Consider the following 24,748-nt stretch of genomic DNA (forward strand, 5'->3'; position numbering starts at 1 on the left):
CATAATTGCCCCCCCCCCGCTACCCCCCATTGAGCAGAGGGCTTTTTAGGGCCTAATTGGGTTAGAAAAAGAAGCCATACATTTGGGGCAGGATTATTATATGTGTGAAGCCTGTCCCTGCGGAAGCACTAGGTTTGGAAAAATCCACTTGGCATTCACACAGCTTTCACTCTTCTGCCTGTGACTTGTTCCCGGGCTCGAGAGTACCACACACTTCCAGGAATAGGAGCCAAGGTAATAGAAACATTCTAGATTAGGAAAATTAGGATTAGATTAGGATAATTTAAAAACGGGCCGTGTATGTTAATTGGCTTCTAACAGGATCCATGGAGGTATACTCAAATGAACGGTTTGGGCGTGGGGGGTGAGAAGAGATATACCCAGTCTCTGGGTTCTTTGGTTGCAGACCATCTGCCAAGCCAGAAACAGTCCGGGGTATGTGGCTGCCCAATAAAACACTCATTAAACTGAGCTGAACCTTTACCTTCGGGCCTCAGAGGTTGCACTCCTGGATCTCTGTCAACCTTTGTCATGTTTGTGGCTGGGCTGTCTTTGGGGAGTTTCCTCAGGGCTTTACATTCACTCACTCTCCACCAGTGCATTTGTAGTCATTTTCATCGGTGGAAATGCCCACCTGCCATCAGAAGTTATCTGGAACCAGCCCCTGTCTGTGGTGCTATTTCTTTCTTGTCAGTTCCCCTTTCTGCATTTGAGTTCTAGCTTCAGCCCTGACATTATTTCTTTGTCTACAAGGAGTGTTAGGAGGTTATGGGGAGCTCACAAAGGCTCCTTTTCGTTTATTCTTAGTACCTTGCTTCTGTGTTCCTCGGGAATGCCCCTGGGCTTATGCATCTGGTCTCTGGGAGCTGCGGTGGATGGGCACTTGTGACAGGTATGTTCTCATGAAGCTCGTATGCCTGGGGAGCTTGGTGTTCGATAAAGCTGCGTCTGGGGCAGATGTTCAGAGGTGGGGCTGACGGCTGGCAAGGGAGTGGGTAAGAAGTGTTGTGGAGTACATGCGTAAAACTTTTGAGCATCAGGCTTGATTCTGAGACTGGCTACGGTGGAGGTAGGACATTACAAAAACGTGTCTCTTCCAGCCAGATCCCTTTGTCTGCTTTGGTGAGCTAAGAGACAGGACAGGCAGGAAACAGAAGGTGCCACTTACCAAACAACCAGCAGCCACCCTTGGCCTCAGGGTGCTGGGGGCTCCAAGTAGCTCTGCTGCAGGAGAAGCCATCCAAGGATCCTGGCCCTGCCTGAGCCCCTTGTGCCAGTGAGAAGTTCAGAGGATGGGAGCAAAACCCACAGCCTCTGCAGTGGTCTCTGTTTTCTTATTTGGCCTTTCTCTTCCTGTCTCTCTCTCTCTCTCTCTTTTTTTTTCTCTTTTTTCCATTTCTTCTTCCCATCTAAGTGCCCCATCACAATATTGGCTCCTCTTGGCACCAGAGACCAAGAGTTCATTTGAAAAGCAAGTCTTAGGTCAAAAAAGAGCCCAGGCAGTGGTTTCTCGTGTTCTGTATACCATGAACATATTTGCATTTGCAAATAGGCTTAAAATAGTGCCTCCACTAATAGTTATTTAAGGAGAGACAGGTGAAAATAATTTTTGGCCAAGGGAACTTCCCACTCCTCTCAAATTGTAATAACTGAGGAGATCGTCTATTCCTCTGACAGGCAACCTCCATCTTGGGACTAAGGCTCTGGACTTAAATGAGTCTAACTAAGTGCACAAACTCATAGTTCTATATTATTTCACCTGTTTGCTGTTGCGGGTACCATTAATGCTGTTTATATGAACTATCCTGTGTGTAAGCTTTTATAAATCTCTGTTCACTGGTGTGTTCTAAATATACTTATTGAGTGCTTAACTATGTCACAGGTAGTGGGTTTTTAGCAAGGAGCATAAAAGACATGGCCCTTGTACTCTTGAAGCATTTAGCCTAGTGGGAAAACAGTACTATTAGATAGTCACACTAAAATGATTGTATGGCAACAGTGCTTTGAAGACAAGGAAATGGCTCCTTGTGATTGTGCTCACTGTTTAATAACTATGTCTTTGACCTTGATATTTTGGTTACTCTAATAATCCTGGATAGCAGATGTCTCTTCCTGGTGGAGATGAGGATTGGATGTTATGGAGTTGAGGTTAAGGTGGGAGAGGAAAAAGCATAAAAGGTGAAAAGGTAAGCCAAGTCAGATTCTTTAGGAGAGAATCAAGATTCAAATACCATGTTTCAAAAATTGGATAGAGGTGGGAGGTAAGTTTAAGGATCTCTGGACCAGGAGACTAAAGCTGTGAAGAAATAGAACAAGAACAAAACATGTCTGAAACAAGCAAAGAGGGTAGTGGGAAGGTCCCTGAGTAGTTATCCAGAGTCCAAGCAAATGTTGACAATTCACCTTTCTTGGTCAGGCAAATAAGAATATCTAGGGGACAGGACAGAAGGATAGGGTTATAGGCTGAGCACACAATCCTTTATTGGACCTTTATCCTCATCTCTAACCTAATATAGAGACTTGTTTCCGAACCATAGATTGGAGTATACTCAGGGTGAGGTTTGGGAAATAGATGCCATTTCGATTATGTATAGAAGAAAAACGTGTCTTCAGCACTTTCCATCTCCCCATCAGAATAGGAAGGCTCCCATTCACTATTCTCCTTCTTTTTATGAGTATGATTTCATTCTGAGTTCCTTTTCTTATTCAGATAAATTAACTTGAACTTAACAGCTAAAAACAAAACAAAAAAAAACATTGCTCCCTTCTAGCTACCATTTGCATTTTAATAGGGGCTTTCAAAAATGCCTTAACCCAAGGAATGAGTAATTTGGGAATTCCAAGCCCCAGGGTAGGGTTGGTACACAGAATGGGGAGAGGGGACGTCCCTCAAATTGTGCCCTTGAAACATTGGCTTTCTCCCTTTGACCATGATTCTGGTTCTGAGAGAACAGGAAGGGGCCCTCTTACAGGGCCAGGATTGGTATAAATGCCTTTTAGTGAGTTCTATGGGTCTTATTTGTGGTAGGTGGAGCCCTTGACCAGATGTGCACAGACTCACCTGTAAACTTCGCAAGATGCTTACCCATAGGCACTTTTTGGAAAAGGGATGCTCCTTGACTCAGAAAGATCTGATTCTAGATATGACTAGGAGAACTGGACATCTTTCTTGTACACAGACGTGCTATAAGGAGACTGGAAAAGCTAAATGCTCTCAACATGTTATGCTCCTTCTTTCGGGTGAGTGAGGGGAATGGACTCTTGATTTTAATACTTAGTTACCTACAATAGCCGGGAAAGACTAAAAGCAGCCTCTCCTCCTTATGAGTCTACATAGACATTTCTTCTTTGTACCTATGCATCTTTGATGCTGCTCCCCTCATATCTGTGTGGAAACACCATGCTCCCAAATGGGTGAGGGGAAGGACAGCTAATCAATGTAAGGCAGTGTTAAGTATGAAAAACTCTCCACAAATGGGGGCCCAAGAGGATTTGCTCCAAAAAGAGATTGGAAACCAAGTCAGACATATGATCCAGCCTGAGTTAGAAAGAGACATGGCTGCTAGGGGAATTCAGTTAAGCTCAAGATGGGTGACACACATCCATAGCCAATCATCATCTCCTGTGTCCATCAGACACCAGGAAGTGTTCACATTTTCATCAAGGTGGCACTCATGCTCATCTCTTTCTTGTCATACCCACTTCCCCATGCTGACTCAGCCTCTTCATCTCAGGTCTATGAGACTTTAATATTGGCTTTCTTGATCACCCTAACACCAGCCCTCACCTCCTTCCTCAGGTCACGGACAGGCTTATTTTCTTTAAACTTTCATTACATAATTTTTCTGCTCCCAAACCATTAATCCCAAACTCTCAATGTTCTATCACATTAAATACAAACTCATCTGACATTCCAGGCTCCATTAAGTTATCCTACTCTACTTACAGAAATGAATTTCCCATTATTGTGCAAGTGAAAAAGTAAAAAAGCCCTGTAGCATCCACTGTGTTAGTCTATTAAACAAGAGTGATTCCTGGCACTCAGTTGTTGAATGAATCAATGAATCAATGAATCAATCAATCAATCAATACCTTATCCTCATCTTCACATCCTGTTGATTATAATCCTAAATATTGCTTGAACCTATCCACTTCTATGTCTGCTACTACCAACCTAGACCAAGTGACTATCTTCTTTCATTGAAATGACTGTAGTAGCCAACCGATTGGTCTTCTGGCATCTGTTCTGGCTTCCCTACCATCCATTTGCTACACAGTAGCCAAGTCGTCTTTTCAAAATGCAAAGCTCATTATGTCACTCCTCTAATTTCTTCAATAATTCATGTTGCACTCAGAATAAACACCAAAATCCTTTGCTGACCCCTAAGATAAGTATGGTCTGGCCCCTGCTGACCTCTGCAGGTTTGTCTCCCCACTCCTCTAGTCATTTAAGCCACATCAACCTTCCCTCATTCTCCCTCTTGCCTCAGTGCCTTTTCACCTGCTGTTCCTTTTGCCTAGAATCCTTCCAAGCCAATCCCCTTCACCTATATAACACTTATTCAATCTGTTCTGTTTACCTATTAGTGCATAATAAACTGCTCCCAAACTTAGCAGCTTCAAACAGTGAATATTTACTCTGCCTTACAATGTTGTGGGCCAGAAATTTGGGCAGGCTTTTGAGTGATTTTTCTGTTCCTCATGGCATCAACTGAAGTCACTTTGTGGTTAGTATTAATCTAGTAAATGGGCTAGTCTAGAGCTGCACTGTCCAATTCAGTAGGCACTAGCCACATGTGGCAACTGATCACTTAAAATGTAGCTCATTTAAGTGCTATAAGTGTAAAATACCTACAAGATTTTATAGAGAAAAAAGAATGCAGAATATCCATTAATAATTTTATATTGATTATATGTTGAGATTATAATATTTTAGATATACTGAATTAAAGAAAATATATCATTAAAATTAATTTTTATGTATTTCTTTTTAATTTTTTAATGTGGCTACTTGAAATTTTCAAATTACATATGTGGTTACATTATATTTCTATTGGACAGTGCTGACCTAGATCAAGGGTCAGCATTTTTTTCTATAACAGGCCATATAGAAAATATTTTCAGCTTTTCAGGCCATATCATTTCTAACATAGCTACTCATCTCTACTACTGTAATGGAAAAGTGGCCATAAACAATAATTAAATAAATGGGTATAGCTGCATTCCAACAAAACTTTATTTGTAAAAATAGGTGGTGGCCAGATTTGGTCTGCAGGCTGTAGTTCGCTGACCTCTGACCTAGAGGATAGAAGATTTTATTCCTATGTCTGGTGGCTTGGTAGAAATGGCTGGAAGGCAGGACTCAGGTGGGACTGTTGACCCAAACGCCTGCACATGGCCTCTTTGGCCTGGTGGTCTCAGGGTAGTTCCCATGATGTTTCAGAGCCCAAGAGAGTATTCCAAGAAAAATAGAAGCTATAAGCCTTCTTATGATCTAGCCTCTCAAATCCCAAACATCCTTTCTGCTGCGTTCTATTGGTCAAACAAGTCTCTGAGGCCAGCCCAGATTTAAGGAGAGGAGATTAGACATCACCTCTTCATGGGAGGAGTAGCAAAGAATACATGTCCATCTTTAATCTATCACATCATTCTTCAAATCTCAGTTTAGACTAGTCCTATAATAGGCATTCAAAATACCACGGACCTCTCCTTTGTAGCACTTGTCATCATTACAAGTTTACACTTATTTGTGTGATTATCTTGCTTCTCCACTAAACTATAAGCAACCATGTGACAAGGGGCTGTTCCTGGTTTTGGTCGTCATTATAGTCCAAGCACCTAGCAGGATGCCTGGCTCAATAAATCTTTGTTGAATGAATGAATGATATTAGGGCACTGCTTTTCAGCCATTAACTGTACTAATACCAATCCCACATTTCTCCACATTGCTCTCAAGTGTATCACAAGACACCCTGTCAGAAGCCTTGTTAAAATTCAAATACATCCCATTCCCAGCAACCTTATTATTTTGTAGTTCCAAAACTTCATAAAAAAGGAAACAAGCCTATCCTATCCCTCCCAGGACCTCAAAGGCAATGGTGGCTGCTCTAAGAGTATAGCTTCAGGTTCTGGTGCTCTGAGAAGTAATTCATGCAGCATGTCAACCAGAGGCAAGCCAAGGCCACGGGCACCTTGTGGTCTTCCCAGACCTCACTCACAATGCCAGCCCAGCAAGCTTGGCTTGTCCAGTGACAGGATGAACTGACAGAAGGCCCTGAGCACTGGGCTGAGGCTGACCTAATCCTCCCTCCTTGGAGGCTGTAGCATCATCTCCTGCTTTGCTTAAAGCAAGAACTCTTAAATGTGTCAGGAGGAGATATGTGTTGCCACCTTCCACACTGATCCTAGAGCTTAAATTGTAGTTATATGTGTACACCCTATCGTTCTTTTTAGTACTGGGTGAGGGAGCAAGGCCCACACATCCTTATTTCCCCCACAACCTGTAGAACAAGCCTGTCACTGAGTAAATTCAGTAAATGCTTGCATGAGAGCCGGTCTCAATGAACAGTTTTCCTAAGACATCAGCAACTTCAGCACTTTTTCTGGATCCCCTGATCCCCACTAATATTCTAGACAAAGTTGTGAAACAGGGACCATTTTTCTACCTTGAATTCTTTTTAAAAAATTTTTCTATTGTTATGTTAATCACCATACATTACATCATTAGTTTTTGATGTAGTGTTCCATGATTCATTGTTTGCGTATAACACCCAGTGCTCCATGCAGAACATGCCCTCTTTAATACCCATCACCAGGCTAACCCATCCCCCACCCCCTCCCCTCTAGAACCTCAGCTTGTTTTTCAGAGTCCATAGTCTCTCATGGTTCATCTCCCCCTCCGATTTCCCCCCTTCATTCTTCCCCTCCTGCTATCTTCTTCTTCTTTTTTTTAACATATATTGTATTATTTGTTTCAGATCTACCTTGAATTCTTGATCCTCAACTTCTACCTTGAATTCTTCTCTCCCTTCCTGTGTCACAGTATCTGCACCCCGTCCCACCCTCAGGCTGGCCACCCCCACCCCACATCCCTTCATACCATCTGGTGCCTGAACTAGATCCCACAGTTTCCTTCAGATCTGAGACACAAAAGATCCCTTCTTTATCCTCTTCTCTTCCTGCCTGAATTACATGTATTTCCCCAGAGTCCTTCTAGTTGAGACTTGCTGAAACACACTAATGTGTGCCTGGAGCTAGGTCCATGCTAGAAAACTGATAACCTGTCCAGGGCTGGAGTGGAGAGGAGCATTCTCTGCCTGGCACATAAAGGGTGCTCAAGTAATATTTGTGGAATGAATGGAAGCTTAGGACAGAAACTCCCCTGATAAGGAGGGACGCTTTGACTCCTCCTACCCCCAGCGCAGCCTCTTTCCCTTGAATGTGCCCTCTGATCCCAGGAGCCACTGTCACACTTGGCCTTTGGGATGTGCTGCTCCCCGGCTACCTTAAGAGTAGAGTAGGTAGAATCAGAATCCTTTCTCCTTGCTCCCACAGCCCAGTCGGAAACTGGCTGGAACTTTTAAAGGAACGACCCCAGTGTTAAAAAGAACACAATAGGGCGCCTGGGTGGCTCAGTTGGTTAAGCGACTGCCTTCGGCTCAGGTCATGATCCTGGAGTCCCGGGATTGAGTCCCGCATCGGGCTCCCTGCTCGGCAGGGAGGCTGCTTCTGCCTCTGACCCTCCCCCCTCTCATGTGCTCTCTTTCTCTCATTCTCTCTGTCTCAAATAAATAAATAAAAATTTAAAAAAATCTTAAAAAAAAAAAAAGAACACAATGAAGCTGTGTGGGTTTAAACCTCAACTCTATCATTTACTACTGGGTGGCTAGGGCAAGTTCCTTAATCTCTCTGAGGCTCCATTTCTTCATCTGTCATGTGGGGGTAAGTAATCCCATTTTGTTGTGAGGGATAAGAGTGTAGTCATTCAGCTGCTTCTCACTCACGGTCTATGATGGGCCAGGCATATATAGTAAAGAAAAGTGCTGTACGGTGGGTGCTCTTTGGTTTCTGTAGTGAACCTTCAGGTACATGGAGGCTACTTGCTTTAGGTTTTTGGCCAGTTCACCCACATACAGACCTTATTCTGAACACAGCTGACAGAAATCTCTTCTCAGAGAATCCCCCCCATAAATTCTTAGGTTCTTTCCTCTCCCATTCCCCTTTTTGCTCCCTCCCTTCAAAAGCCAGGGTTTCTACTTCTCAGGCCCTCTGGAGAAAGCAATGACTCGTGGTTGTGGTTGAGAGTTCATTCCTGAGGGAACAGAGACATTTCTGCTCTTCTTCAGAGCCAACAACATTGAAGAAACTGGTTTCCTAACCCAAGTCCCCATCTTCACACATATGCCATGGCTAGAGTTGAGAGAAATTCTTCACATGGGGTATAGAGGATCATGTCAATCTCAAGTATTTTAGCACCGTATTTTATTAGGGTCTCTGACAAATGAAGTGTCCAAAGTGTTGCCCAGGAAAGTGTCCAATCTTCAAATTAATGTTAGTAAAGTTTACTAGAAAGACTCCTTGCTGGGCCAGGGTTTTGAGGAGGGATGTGATCTCTGTCCCCAAATTCTTAAAGGGCTTTGTCAGAAGCTCCAGAGAATGACACCAGTATCAAGGAGAGGAAGTTACAGAGGGGCAGTTTCTTGCTCAGGGGAAGAGAGAATTTCCAAATAGAGAAATTAAAATGGTATTGATTTCCTTGTCATACCCAGTGCTTCTCCCTAGTGCATGAATTATAGGGATCATTTGTCCAAGCTATCGTGGGCCATACTGATTCATGTAATAATTTGAATTAAAGGTGATTTGTTAAATTTATAGTGAAATATAATTTGATTTTGTGTCCCTGTTCAACACATCACCCCAAGGAAAAACAAATCTTTGGTTAGGTAAGCTTGCTGATTTGGGGGGTTTGCAAACAATGGGAGATTCCTATATTAGATGGAAGTTCAGACTCCAAGGATTCTCAGTCCTCAGATTCTAGGACAAACAGGATGCTGGTGGTGATTTAGTATGAAGAAGTGCACAGGAATCAAATAGAGCACCCTCTTTCCAGGCTCTACCACTGAGTGCTGTCAGCTTTGGCCCAAGAGTTAATGCCCAAGCTCTGTAACCTATTGAAATCATTGGAAGGGAGGAAGAGAGTAATCAGGAGTAAGTGTGAGGTTCATATACTGAACACCTACTATGTGATTCAGCAACTGAATATATGTGTAACTCATTGTCACAAAGCACTACCTTTCTAAATAGTTACTAATTAACACTAATTTTTTAAAGATTAAAGAGCTCCTACAAATTAAGAAAAATTTGTAAAAAGTCCAAAGACTCACATTAAAAGTAGGTAGAAGAAATGTATGGACAGTACATGGAACAAGAAATGTTATCTCTTGGGGCGCAGGTGACGCAGTTAGTTGAGCGTCCAGCTTTTGATTTCATCTCAGGTCATGATCTAAGGGCTGTGAGATCAAGCCTGAGTCTGGATCCACCCTATGCGTGGAGCCTGCTTGGGATTCTCTCTCTCCCTCTCCCTCTGCCACTCCCCCCATCTCTCTTCCTCTCTCTAAAAAAAGAAAAGAAAAAGAAAGGTTATCTCATACATTTGAAAAGATGTTCAATCTCATAATAAAAGAAATTCATTTTAAAATTACAGTGAGCACCACCTCACATCCGTTAGGATGGATACCATAAGGAAAAAAAATAACAGGTGTTGACAAAGATGTGGAGAAATTGCAACAGGGCAATTGTGCACTGTTAATGGGATTAAAACATTATGCTGCTGCTGTGGAAAACAGTATGTCAGTTCCTCAAAAATTAAAAATAGAATTACCATATGATCCAGCAATTCCACTTCTGATGTACACCCAAAAGAAATGAAAGCAGGGCCTCAAAGAGCTATTTGTACATCCATGTTCACAGCAGCGTTATCACAACAGCCAAAAGGTGGAAGCAACTCAAATATCCATCAACAGATGAATGGATAAATAAAATGTGGCATATATATACAGTGGGGATGTTACTCAGCTTTAAAAATGAAGGAAATTCTGACACATGCTACAACATGAATGAACCTCGAATAAATTATGCTAAGTGAAATAAGCCAATCACAAAAAGACAAATTGATTCCATCTATAAGAGGTAGCTAGCGTACTTAAATTCGTGGAGACAGAAGGTGGAATGGTGGTTTCCAGGGCCTGGGTGGAGGAGAGAACAGAGTTAGTGTTTAGTAAGTAAGGAGTTTCAGTTTTGCAAGATGAAGAGTTCCAGACATGGATGGTGGTGATGGTTGCACAACAATGTACTTAATAACACTGTACACTTAAAAAATGAGTAAGATGGTAAATTTTATGTTATGTGTATTTTACCACAATAAAAAATACTTTTTAAAAATTACAATGAGATGTCATTTTAACTTTACCTATTGGTAAAGATCACAAGATAGAAAACATGCTATGTTGCAAAAGCTATGTGAAAATAGGCGTGCTCGTGTTTTGTTGCAGGGGAGCGTAAACATATAATCTTAGGGGAGAACGATTTTTCAATGTCTTTGAAAATTAAAATTGCAATTACCCTTTGACCCTTTGGTCAAGCCATTTCTACTTCTAGGAAGATAGCTTATTCCCACATACGTGTTTTGGCATATGATCAAGGTTTTTCATTGCAGCAGAATACTGGAAACAGCTAAATGCCCATTGATAGAGGCTGGTAAAATAAATTATTGTCACTCAATAGAATACAACAGAATATGCAACTGTTAGAATGAAGATACCCAGCATATGCGGATACAGAACAATCTCTAAGGTAGTGGTATGTGTGCAAAATTGTGTATAAATTGCTACCATTTGTGTTTAAAAATAAAATGAAAAAAGAATATGGGTCTATGTTTTTCATTTTGTTTTGCCTAAAATAACTGCAAGTAGAATCAAGAAGCTGTTAACAGGTAACAGTGGTTTCTCCAGTCATGTCTGTGGGGGAAAACTTGATAGCTAGGGCCCAGGGTTGGAAGAAAGACTTGCTTCCCACGATTTATCACCTGTACCTTTTTAATTTAGTACCACGTGCAGGTATGATCTATTCAAAATTTTTTAACTAAAAAGAGAGGTTATAGTCTAGAAGGGAAGAAACCTAACAGACACTTTTAGCCCAAAACCCTGCACCGAGTGCTATGGGAGTAGAGAGGAAGGGTATCTAGCAGAGCCCAAAGGGATCAGGAATGACTTCTAGACAAATCACCCCCAAGGAAGAAATTTCTGCTATTGGATCACAAATTGTTGTGCATCTTCTCCTGAGCATTGGTTTGTTTTATCCTAATGGACAGATCTGTAAGTTAATTCACTGATTAGGTTTTCATTTTCACTTTGGCTGTTAAAAAGATATAGGTCAAACTTGTGACCTGAATTATGCAGGGTGGGCAGATTTCTAAACGGTAAACATTTAGCATTGAACTCATACCAGGCTCCACTTTATATTCTTGCATTTGGTTTGCTTTTTGGCTGTTTCTATTTTTGGTCATTCTCCCTTATTCTGTGCTTCCCCGTAAGCCACTCTCCAGCCTTTTTGGTCTAAGTTGGAGTAAGTGGGTGAGTGAAGAGGGAGGGAGGGAGGGAGGGAGGGAAAGGAAGAAAGAGAGGATAGACGTTATAAAGCAATGCCTGCTGTTTTCCTTGGCTCATCATGTTCTCAAAGTAGGGTCCTTAAACCAGCAGCACAGCATCACCTGTGAATTTGTTGACATGGGTTTCACCGAGTCTACTAAATCAGAATCTCTGTGGACAAGGCCCAGATAACGGCTTTAACATGATCTTCCAAATGATTTTTATGCACAGTAAAGTTTGAGAATCACAGGGAAACCAAAGGCAAGTTGATTTCTAAACATAAATACTCTCCATTTGTCCCATCATACCCATTGTCTCGGTCAAGATAAGTAAGCTAGCTCTTCCAGTAAACAATCCCCCAAATTTCATTAGCTTGACACTTTTAGTTTATGTTTTGCTCATGTCACAGTCCAGTATGGATCACTTTAGGGCAGAAAGAGCTGCTTTATTAATTTATTCACCAATCCAGCTTCCTTTCATAGTGAGGCTTTGCCATCCTCTAGGGCCTTGGACTCCTCTGAATTCTCTGCATCCAAGAAGGCACGAGAGGGAGGAAAGAGAGAGAGGCTTTAGTGGCAGGTCTGGAAGTAACACGAGTCTTTTTTGCCCACAATTCCATTGGCCAGAACCCAATCACATGGCCCACCTAACTGCAGGGGAGGCTGGGATGTAGGGCGTATCTGTGGAGCTAGAAGGAGAAGGAAATGGCCTTGGTGAACACATAGCATGGTCTCTGCTACACGCATGGGCCTAAGTGAATCCCAAGCTCCACTTGTCATGTTTTGGTTTTTAGTCATTTTCTAATCAAGTTTTATCTTTTCTTTTTTTAACTCTAGCACTATGGGACTGAGTAACACTCTCCTTGTGATGGCCCTCCTGCTCTCTGGTAAGAACCTTTTGGCTTTATAAAGTCCTAGAATCCTTCTCTGTCTCCCAATGAACTGGCCACTGCAAGCCTAGGCCTGAGACTTGGTGGGTTTTATTTATTTCTATCCAGTTTTGCATAATATCACAGTAAAAAAAAAAAAGACTTTCCTGGAGAAGAAAGAAGCATCATGATAGAGAACAGGTATCTCAGCTGATGGCAGGCAGGTCTAGCCTGGGATGGTGCCCCACCCCTCTGTGCATCCTCCCCCTTTGCCATCTTACTCCCATGGTACTGGATGCACAAAGTAGGGTAGACTGGTCTGTCCAGCAGCACCCAGGGAGCTAGGGGAAGGCCCCTGCTCTGACACCCCTGAGGCTTAACTCTTTTGCTCCACACATACTTCCTCTGGTCTTCTCTGTTCCCATTCCTGACATTCTTGGGCTTTTAGAAAACAGCGGATGGGCTTCTAAAAGCCTTCTATTGGGGAGCATTGGTTTCCATATTCCCTACTGTCCTCTCCTTTTCCACACCTTCCCTACTAGTCGAGGCCCATAGATCACAGTTGCCCCTGCTTACTGGGAGGATCAAGAAGCCTGGCCCTGCTGCTCCCTACTTCAGTGACCATCAGCTAGGTGCAGCAGCTGACTCACCATAAAGTGAATGAAGCTGAGCTTCAGGGTTTCTCACGTACACAAGCCCTTCCCAAAGTCCCCTCCGAGCCTCCATTAGGGGCCCTAGCAGTGAGGTCACATGTCTTATTCTTTGGCAAAGTCTTCATAAGTATGGTATTTTAGCCACAACAGTTAGGACCATGTGTCTTTCCACTGTGACTTCTCCCTCCATCACATTCTCCTGTTGGATGGCACTGTAGTGGCCACAGGCATTTTGTATTTGAATTCTATATTCTGTCTCTTAACGAGCACTCCACACACACCCCCCCCCAAAAAAAGAAGTTTTAGAAAGGTCAGCCTCACAAAACTTTTATGTTCCCTGTTTGCTGCTCCTCTCTGAGTTTCAGTTTCTTCATCTATAACCTGGGGTTGGCCGAGGTTCCTGCCACACATCCTGTGACTGGGTGCCTTTAGTTTCTCCTCTCCCGCTGCCCCTTCCTGCTGCACATCGTCCCCACCCTCAGTACTGAGAGAGAAGCCATCCCAGTCTTGATATGGGGCACATGGGAGTGGGGGGGTGCGGTGAGCCTGAGCTTGGCCACGGCAGCAGGCAGGCTGCCCCTGACTGCCTGGCCTGCCCACGAGTTCACCTCCTCCAGATGGCCACGCGCCAGGCCCTCAGCCACTGTCCTCATGCCTGCTGTGTGTGGCAGGGAGTCAAGGCTCTAGGGGGAGATGCCCCCTCCGACTGATGCTGGTTGGGACAGGCCTTTGGTGATTTCTGTTTTCTGCTTAGCCCCTTGGAGCTTGTTGAGTCCATGAGTGTGAGGTCTATAGATGCGCTAACTGACCGCTCCACTAATATAGGTCAGAACAGAAGCTTCTACTTCCCAGGGTCAATAACCTGCTAACTGTAGCTCTTGGGGAGGCAAACTGTATGTGTGAGGAAGGGGGTAGGACAGGGCTCTGGAGAACATTGTCCAGCAGAAAGCCCTTTCCATTCTACTTCCTATTCTATTTACTTGACAAATACTTAAACATATCACCTACTTTGTGCCAAGTACTGTTTTAAGCGTTTTATAAATGATAACTTATTTAAACATCACAATACCTTGCTTATAGATGTAGAAACTAAAGCCCAGAGAGGTTAAGTAATTTGTCTAAGATCCGCATAACTAAGGAGTGGCAGAGCTTAGATTCACCCCACGCAGTGGAGATGCAGCATCTGTTCCCTTAACCTTGACATTATACTGCTTCTTCCGACTCCTGCTCATGAACTATTCATAAGTGGTAGGATTTGTTCTGAGACCCAAACAACTTTGGTAGATAGTGTCACTTCTGCCTCAGCCAAGTTCACAGGCTCCTCACGAGCACGTCCATCACCTTCCCTGCAGCCAGCACCTCATCTGTCCCTAATGTTTGGGTCCCCACTTTTCTCACTGCAGTGACCAGCCTAGCTCTTTTGACTCAGGAAAAAATGAAGAAAAATGGCCTAGAAACAATTTTTTAGGAAAGTCTGATACCATTTTCCCCCAAACTTTCTGACTCTGCACACTGAAAGTGAGAATAAAGCTGAGAAGCCCTATCACAACTGAGTCCAGATGTCACTTTTGCCCTTGCCTTGCCTTTGAAGTTTCAAAGTACCCCACCTGGATACTTCTCGGCCTCATAAAAGAGAATTACCAATATTGAAACCTTAAAAATAACCTCCTCAAACGGTAACTGCTTAAGTTTTACGGCAGGAAAAGAATCCGTGATTATATATTTGGCAGTATAAATTTCAAAACTGAGATAGGAAATGGTGACACCAGATTAGAATATCACATTGTCAATACTTCCCATGCTATTAAAAACAGCAATAACAAGAAAAACAACAAAACAGACACCATTCTTTTTTTTTTTTTTTTAAGATTTTATTTATTTATTTGACAGAGACACAGCAAGAGAGGGAACACAAGCAGGGGGAGTGGGAGAGGGAGAAGCAGGCTCCACGCAGAGCAGGGAGCCCGATGCGGGACTCGATCCCAGGACCCCGGGATCATGACCCGAGCCGAAGGCAGTCGCTTAACCGACTGAGCCACCCAGGCGCCCCACCATTCTTTTTTAACGAAGGAAAAGAATCAACTTGAATTGTATCTTTCTTCTCAGGACACATCCCTCTGCGTACTGGGCGGGTGAGCACTGACCTGGCCATAGGCAGGCATCCAAGGGAAGAAAGGAGACACAATTGGCCCAGTTAATCCGCAGCAAAAATGCAGGGCTGAATAATTTATTTGATGGCAGAGATAAAACAGTGCAGCAAAATAATTCTGTTTTCCTCTCTCCCATAGGTTCTGTGTCCTCCCCCAGTCAGGGAAATTAGACATCATAGTTGCTGCCCCTGCCCTTGAGGTGAAAACTGGATGAGAGTTTAAGACTGAAAAGGGCAGGAGGGCTTTGCTGAATTAGGTTACGATTTGTGCTTTGTATTTATAAAGGTAAAGGAATTTCTAAGTGCAACTTGCAGCAGCACCTTTAACTGTCAAGTTCTGTTTGCTGCTAGCCCAGCACCTCTGTAACTCTCTAAAGTTGGGGCCAGAGTGGTATTTGGAAAATCACTAGTCCACACGTGCGAAGGAAATTCCTTTCTAGTTTGACTTTTGATGACTTTCTAGCTTGACTCCCTTACAGTCTGGCGGTTCTCTGGGCCATAGTGCTTCCCATTTCTCTTGACCAATACCTCGAGTTCAATGAATGTACCCAGAGTGTCACTGAAAATCTTTCTTCACTTTAAAATTTACATAAAATTAGCTCAAACCCTCATTCCACATCTTATGGAAAGGTCCGCTGTCTCCCCCCAGATTTTTGCAGGTTCCTAGTGGATGACTGCATGGGTATTATGTTTATATGGTTACTTTTACCCCTATTTCCTGCTACTGTTGATAGTGGTTACTAAAATCACCCCCTGGAGGTGAACAGATAATTCAGACTTAATTCCAAAATTCCCAAAGAATTGTCATGAAGCCTAATAGTTCTCCTATGGGAGTCACTCCTTCGTGGTAAGCTACTGTTTCAGGGTCTTTTGAAATACATGTATGCTACCCGGTAGGGAGCATCTTACCCCCAAAGTAATTCATCATTCTAGTAGAGTGCTTAATAAGATCCAAAGAGTATGGACTGTCAGCCATGATAGTTTAGTGGAAGACAGTCACTGAATAGGATAAGTGTAGGGTTGTTTAGAAGCAAGAATGAAACTGGGAACAGAGACTTTTTCTAGGTGTGGGCTTATTTTCATTTATCTTGGTACTTAGATTGGTACTTAGAATGGTACTTAGAATGAACGCACTTTTGCTCTGAGGACTCATGTCCTGCTCCATTTGAATAGGGAATACAGAGGCTGCAATGGTAGATAGACTCCTTCAAAAAGGAGCAAGAGTTTGACAGACTGTAGTTTATTTTTCCCTTTGTGAGAGGTCTTAATATCATTTCCAGAATATGTAACTCTGGATTTTGCCACCCCCCTACCCCAGGACTGTTGAGATTTATGGAAACAAAAACAAACACTTGTAGCCCTTACTATAAAGGCAAGATTTTACCTCTAGAGCTGATCTATTCCACAGAGGTGACCCCTCGTATATTGCCAGGCCACAGGCCAAGTTCCAGGACCTCAAAACTATGAAAACAATTTTAACACCTTCTAAGAGTATTTACCCATTCTTGGTTTCATTTTCACTTTCTTTCATTTCTTCTTATAGATGTCTCTATTAAAAAATATTTAACTCATTTCTCCATTTATTATTTTTTTAATTTTTCATTATGTTCAGTTAGCCAACATATAGTACATCATAAGTTTTTTTGTAGTGTTCAACAAATCATTAGCTGTGTATAACACCCAGTGGTCATCCCAACACGTGCCCTCCTTAATACCCATCACCTGGTCACCTTTCTCCATTTAAAAATCACTTTTCTGTTCTTACTATAAAACAACAGACAAGAGGGGCGCCTGGGTGGCTCAGTCGGTTAAGCAACTGCCTTCGGCTCAGGTCATGATCCTGGAGTCCCGGGATCGAGTCCCGCATCGGGCTCCCTGCTCGGCGGGGAGTCTGCTTCTCCCTCTGACCCTCCTCCCTCTCGTGCTCTCTGTCTCTCATTCTCTCTCACAAATAAATAAATAAAATCTTTTAAAAAAAATAAAATAAAATAAAACAACAGACAAGAGAGTAAAAATAGTTATACATAGTTATGATCACAATATATATGCAAGTTTCTGAATATGTTTTACTCAACACTGTTTCATACATATTTTCTAAAGTTTCTAAATGATTTTCACTTTTATAATTTTTGAAATTGCATTAGTCCATTGAATGGAAGATGTAATTTGCTTTATTTTGTATGTATGTGTTTTTTTCATTTAGAAGTTATGGCCCCACTGTCTTCTTCGGTTGCTAAGGAGTTTAAATCTAATTGTCATTGTTTTATAGGTATTTTTTCTCCAGTTTTTAAAGAATGAGCTTGTAAGTTTGAAAAAATATTTTATGCTTTATGTTTAGCAGCTTTACCACAATATTTCTAGGTGGTATTTATTTTCATTTATCTTGCTTGGTATTCACTTTTGATCTGACCACTCATGTCCTGCTCAATTTGAATATTCACAATCTATCTCTTCAACAATTGTTTATCTACCGTTCCCTCCATTCTCTTCTCAAGAAACTCTAGAGCTTCTCAGACTAACTGTTCATGACTCTTAATCTGTTCTTCCACATTTTTACTTCTTTCTCTCTCTGTACAGCATGTCAACCAAGGGTCAGGAGGATCAGCATAGATGGGGGGGTTCCCTCTCATTGTTGAGGGAGCCCAGAACAAAAGTCTCCAGCAGTGTTATGGACCCTGGAGTAGGGGTAGGGAAGAAGGATGAGGGGAAGGGCTGGGGGTGGACATAATGAGTCATCATGAAGAAAAGTGTCTTCAAGGCTCTCCCTCCTCCCCAACATAAGGAGGCCTCGGCAGAGGCACCTGGAAGAAGACCTCTACTTGAGGCTTCAGATAAAGATATCTAGGAATGAAGGTGCCTGGGCTATGAATGTAAATATGTGAATGAGCATGACTGGCTACAGATCTTGAGTTTTGACTACAACTCCCGTCAGAGACTGCTGTGCATGGGCTGTGCACTAAGTCTGGTGTGGGGAGGACAGTTTTCCCCCAGGAAGCCTGCTAGGTAAAACCTTTGTAATTGCCTAGGGTCAGGACTAAAAAAAATCAACATAGGTTTTTAACTAGAAGTTAGATTACTCAGGAGAAACAGACAATAACCAACATACCACATCATGTCAGGTCATGATAAGTACTCTGATAAAAAATAAGTCAGTGTAAGGAATAAGGAGTGACAAGGATGCTATCTTCAATAGGATGGTCAGAGAAATCTCCCGAGGGGGTAGCATTTTATAAGAGACTTATATGAAGTGAAGAAATAACTATGAGACTGTATGGAGGAAGAGTCTTCTAGGCAGAGGGATTAATATGAGAAAAGGCCTTGAGATAGAGCATGCCTGTCTTTTGGAGGAATGACAAGGAAGCCAGTGTGGCTGGAGCTGAGTAAGTGAGGGAAAGAGGTTTGAAAAGTACCAGGGACCAGATTACATGAGACCTTGTAGGCCAGGGAAGGATTTTGGATTTAGTTCTCAGTGTGATGGAAAAGGATTTGGATTTAATTTTCAGTGTGGTGGGAAGTCATCAGGGAATTCTGAACAGGAGAATTATGGCACCTGAGATATATTTTAAAGGATGGTTTTGGCTTGAGGAACCAGACTTGGGGCAAGGATGAAAGTGGGCAATTAGAAGGCAACTGCAATTATCCAGTCAAAGGGTAATGGAAGCTTGGCCAAGGTTAGTATCTGTAGACCCAGTGAAAAATATTCCAATTCATAATCTATCTCAGTGAGGCAGAAGAACTGATCGAGTGGTGGCAGGAGAAGGAATGAAATGAAAAGATGGGAGGTGGTGGTAATAAGGTGAGGTGCTTGATACTGAGAGTTTTGGGGAGATATAGAGGCAGCACTTGGGTCTGGGGTCTGGTCCAAGGAGGAGATGGCTGAGGCAGAGTGGACAACAAGACCATTGGAGAGGAAAAGGACAAGAAAATGAGAGGCTCGACACTGTGTGCATGAAGCTGAAAGCACCTAGACAGGGTCAGTGAAGGAGAAGGCAGGAGAAGTTGGCTGCAGCAAGCCAGGTACTCAGATCTTCAATAAGGGGCACCTAGGAGGAAGATGAACAACAGCAGCCATGAGGGGTTAGGGGTAGTATAGCCTGATGGCTTGTACTTTGAAGGAGCTGGGTTGTTTTATTTTAACGTATAATGATTTTACATTATATGATGCTTCATAAACTTTAATAGATCATATTTCATAAAACATATAGTATATTTTTCTAATTTTACAAAATATATACAGATATGTGTAATATATAAATATATATAATTATCTATATATTTATATAGATAATAGGATACATGTTAAGCTTGAAATAAAAGCAAAGCTAGTTTTAACAGAAATATCATGTAGGCCATGAAAACTGCTGAAAAACCATCCCTCCTCCACAACAGAGGATCTTACTGTTAAAGAAAAAAAATATTAGATGACACTTCTTAAAGCACAGTAAAGAAGACTTTATCCAAGGGGTGGAGGTGCTATTGAGATAGGCGTAAGGACCACTGCAAAGGGATTTTACAGTGAGGGAGAGATATTTGGCTCAACTCCAAATATAGCATGGGCAGGTGGGAATTTATAGCCAAGGAGAAAGGTGGGGGCAGGGTGGGGGGTGGTCAGTGGATGGAAAATTACTAAGGGGAGACAAGGATAGGAGGGATTCTGCCCAAACCCACTTAACAGGATTCTTGCTAAGGACAGGCCAGGGTAATCAGACATCCCCTGGGGGATGGTGGAGGATAAGGAACCTAATCAGATTCAAGCATAATCAGGTAGCAAGGTTGGGGATTCTGGTTAAACTGGGTGCTTAGCAGGGTTCTTGCTAAAACTGGGTTTTACAAGGACGTGCACAGATGGGCAGAGGAGTGGATCAGGAGCCTGAATAAATTTTGATCAAGCAAAGAGTCTTTGTCATACCTAAAAGATAATATCTCCAAGATCTCTGGATAAATACAAAACCCCTTTTCTCTGGTTGCCCTGTTCTTTGCTTCATGCTGTCTCCTCACACTTCCCTTACCTATATTAAAGTTCAGCTTTGGTTATCATAGTTCTACATCTCCTCAGCCACATCTGTGCAGGCCCTCTCTTGGGTATTTTCTACAGATGGTTCAGATAAGTACTGACAGCAGCGAGTGGGGGAAACTTTCATTGAGATGGAAGACAGGGGAGGAAGAGAGTACCTGCTGCTATATAAAGAGCAGTATCCAGCAGACAGGTGAATATGGATATCTGGAACTCTAGTGAAAGTGATTGGCTGGAAATAAGCATCTGTGAATTAGTAGCTTAGAGTTTGCAGTTGAATCCATGTGGATAGGAGAGAAAAACCAGAGAGAGTGGAGAGTAAGGAGAAGATCAAGAACAGGCACTTGAGATAATCAGCATTTAAGGAGTGATCAGAGAAAACTGACGAGGAGGTCAGAGAATGGGAAGGAAGAGAGTTTCCAGAAGGAGATAGGCCAACACTGTGACATTCAACAGAATGGTCAAATAACATGAGGTCTGAAAAGAGCTTGGAATTTGGCACTGGTGGGAAGTCAATGACAACCTTTGAGAGGGAAGTTTTGGCACAGAGGTGGAGGGCAGAGGCTAGGGGTGGAGGCAGCAATTGCTACTTACTCTCTCAGGGAGTTTGACTATAAGAGAAAAAGAAACGAAAAGCAGTAGCAAAGGGAATTGTTGAAGTAACTGCTATGATGAAGGGAGAGGGTAGTAAGCAGGGTAACCAGCTCACAGAACAAATTAAATGGGACAGGAACAGATTTATAATATCATCAGTCTGAACAATTGAATAATTTCCTCCAGTATTGCTCAAACATTTAGTTGTAAGAACAGGCATGTAGATCAAAAGTAAAGTGTTCTTCGGATGAGTTCTGCAATGGCTACAGTGGCTGGTGACTATCCTGCTGGTCAGCACAAATACAGAACATTTCCATCATTGCAGAGAAGGCTTTCGGAAAGCACTGTGTTACAGGGTCTAAACTGGATAGAGCTGAAGTCTTGATGAAGTAAAAGAACAAATGTTGGTGGAGTAATAAAGAGCAAATCTTGGAGGAAGATATCTTGTGGACAGAGATAGGTACATTGGGGTTTAAGATTTTAGGAGCAGAGCTGTTCTTGGTGAAAAGGTTCAGGGTTATGTCATGGGAGAGAAGCTGCTGAAATAGCCTGTGGATAAAGACTTTTGAAATGGAAAAGGCCAAAGAACTTTGAAGCCAGGTTGTTGGTGAACTTATCCATGCTGAAGTAGCTCAAATGGATAGTAATAGTTGCTTGGAAAGAAAAACCTTACAACTACTGCCAAAATCCTCAGTGAACAAAGAAGTAATGACAAATGATTAGTAGCTAACAGCAGTGAGAGAGCTAGGCACCTCAAAATGGGAAGGATGTTGTTGCTCAAGTTCCTTGTGAAGTATGCTAAAACAAGCAGTGACTGAGGACAAGGGGTGTCCTTTAGGTAGGGCCAGATTTCAATGAAAGCATAACCTTGGGGGAAACATTTGATGGAGAGGCTGAAGATGCAGAGGAGTTTATTACAATGGAATGAGATTTCCAGAGGACCTAGGAAAGCTTTGAAGGAAATTTAGTAAAAGAAGAAAAATCTATGAGTACAGATAACCATAGTAACATGAGAAAAAGATGGTTCTTGAATGTATAAGACGTGCATTTGGGGTAGTGGCCAGGGAAGACTGAAGTCCCAGGTGTAGTCAGAGATCTCATAAGGTTAGAAGACTACAGTTTTTGTGTAACATTCAAACAGTATATTGCTAAGGAACAAACTTGTCTATCTGATTAGGGAGGTGTCTAGATGGATCTTGCGTGCCTAGCTCCTGACATCATCATAGCAACCAGTTATAACTAGACCCAGACCTTTTCTATTACCCAAGTCCTGGGCAAGGGAGAGAATCTCAGTATGTACCCACCAATGGAGTCCCAGTGAGTCCAGTAGCTGGGTGACCTAAGATGTGGAGTCATCACACGACTCCACTGAACCTGCTTAGGAAAAATAGACCATGAGCTAAATCTTCCCCATGTCATCAGGAATTAGCATGTGTACCATGTATAGCTCTGAGTGATGTCATGGAAGGCAGTGGTTGGTGAGGAACTATAGAGTGCAAATTATGAAATACTTTCAGTTCCACTCGAAATGGACCTCAGAGTGATTTCCACCCCAGAGTGAGGGGAGAAGGAGGAGGGACAGATAGGAACAAATTTTTCCTATCATTACCTTCTCTGTTCTACTTTGGAGACAGAGGTAGAAACACTCTCCTGCAACTTCTCAAACTGAGCTATTGTTAAAATTCAGATTCTGACTCAGCAGGTGTGGTGGGGGAGGGGCAGAGATTCCACATTTCTGACCAGCCCCCTGGTGATGCTCATGCCTTTAGAACACAGACCACACGTTTGATTGGTAGGTGAGGAGGGGGACAGTCAGATGGGTGTAAGGGAAAGCCCGTATAATGTGTGGGAGGGGGGACCCAAGTCAGAGAATTTAGACTGGTCTGTTATTGGAAAGAGTGGGTGGGAAGGAGAGCCGATACTGTGAGGTTCTGCAGAGAAATGGTCATAAATCAAGGAGAGAGAAGAAGCCAAAGGTGAAGTCATTTCTGGGCCCAGTAGGCAATAACATAACATTGACCGTTAACTGGCAGAATTTTCAACTATGAGTTTGGTTTCTCCCTTAGGTCATCTGCCCTAAAACCAGAATGAGTTTTCCCAGAGATATAGCTGCTAGAAGTTTTTACAGCAGGTGGCACTCTTACATTATCATTCAGAATTTAGCAAAGAAGCAGCAGGAGCCCCAGGATTGCCTTGTAAGGCAATTGCTGAATACAGTAAATCTTCCTTAGGTTCCCCTTTCACAGTTCCAGGTACTCAGGTGAATTTTCCCACCACCCTCCAATATGGGAACACATCCTGTACATATGCTGCATTTTATATTTGCCAAGTGCTTCACAGGGTTCTAGTGAACACAATGCAATAGGCAGTGATTTGAACTGGTGCTGACTCTCACAGGTGCCTGAGTCCTCTTCCCTTAGAATTCAAACGACCACCAACCCTTTTGATTATGTGTTCTCACTGGGCCACTCTGTGGACAGTTCAATTTTGCCAAGGGCATGTCACTCTTATTTGTCCTACTCCCTCTTAGAAGAGAAACCCATTGATCAGATCAATTTACTTTCTCCTACCGCCTCAAACACACCTCAAAGGAACTCCTCTCATCTCTCTCACCAGCCTACCTCCTCTTTCCCCCTTGATGTCAACAACTCTTCACTGAAGTCTGGAATGATGAAGCTTTATTCAAAACCCACCCTAACATTTTCCCCATGGCAGCATTTAACTTTATATTAACTAAGAAACAGCATTTCCCACTAACCCTGCACTTCTCACCCACCACTACTTAATTTCTTGGCCAACTCTCAAGTAATTCTGTAACCCAGAACAGGTCCACAAAACCCTGTAATCGAACACATTTAAGGAGCTAAGTGGCACACATCCCTTCCACAAACTTCAATATGTCCTCAGGGGTGAAAGCCTTTCTCTGAACTCTCCCAGCATGTCCTCCAGGGGTTGTAAAAATTTCCAGTGGCAATGCATACTGGGAAAAGCAAGTGTCTCATACCTGGGGTTTCCCCAATACTCCAAAAGCACATCCTCACCTTCTTATCTATGATTCATTTCCAGCATTTCATTCATGTACCTTAAATGGTCTTTGACCAGCACAATCCCAAAACAACCATCAGAAGGCCCAGTTCTCCTTCTGATCCCTGAAAGAGCTTAGAGAGGTCACTGAAAATAGAGGCTTTGGTTCACTGTGTCATTTCCAAACTGTTTTACATCCTTGGGCAAGCTGGCCATGGAAACAGCATTCATGAGGAAAACTCTATAAAGGGAACTATTTGAATTTCAAAGATATTACTCAATGTGATACCCAACTAGTAAGGCATAATGAGGGGGGCGGATATTAAATTTGTTACCATTATCAGAAATCTTTTCACTATAGAGGGGCAAGGAATAAGGGGATGGGGAGGGAAAGGGAGAGCTTTTGGTGATGGTGTAGAAGTAATGGAGCTTGAAACAGCTACAGTGAAGAGAATCAGTATTCAGGTTATAGCAAGGTTAACAGATGGGTGGATGCATTGTCTAACTCTGCTGTTTTTCCCTGGTCTGGGATTTAAATTCACAGAACCACAGTACTAGAAAGATTCTTGGAACACTTAGTCCACCCCTTCATTAAACTGATAAGGAAACTGAGCCTCATGGTGGTGCAGTTTGCACAAGGCCCATATTTATTTATCAGTGGAGTGAGGACAAATGTCCCATTCTCCAGATGCCAGTATGTAGGCACATTCCAGAGTTTAATACCTAGTTCTTCAGTATCATTACTGATAAGATAGCAGCTGGGTATTGTATAAAGAGAAACGGAGTTGTTTTTTTCTTCTT

General features: G+C 42.6%; 1 protein-coding gene across 1 annotated transcript in view; it reads left to right on the forward strand.

Annotated features, from left to right (window-relative positions):
• Window positions 1-636: 636 nt before the first annotated feature.
• Window positions 637-24,748, forward strand: part of CD86 (CD86 molecule) — a 44,295-nt gene continuing 20,183 nt past the window's right edge. The window contains exons 1-2 of the mRNA XM_021692458.1: window positions 637-892; window positions 12,482-12,531. Coding sequence (XP_021548133.1) covers window positions 876-892; window positions 12,482-12,531 — 67 coding nt within the window. The 5' untranslated portion in view covers window positions 637-875. The remainder of the gene's footprint in view (window positions 893-12,481; window positions 12,532-24,748) is intronic.

This window comes from Neomonachus schauinslandi, chromosome 1, assembly GCF_002201575.2.
Source record: "Neomonachus schauinslandi chromosome 1, ASM220157v2, whole genome shotgun sequence".
Taxonomy (NCBI): domain Eukaryota; kingdom Metazoa; phylum Chordata; class Mammalia; order Carnivora; family Phocidae; genus Neomonachus; species Neomonachus schauinslandi.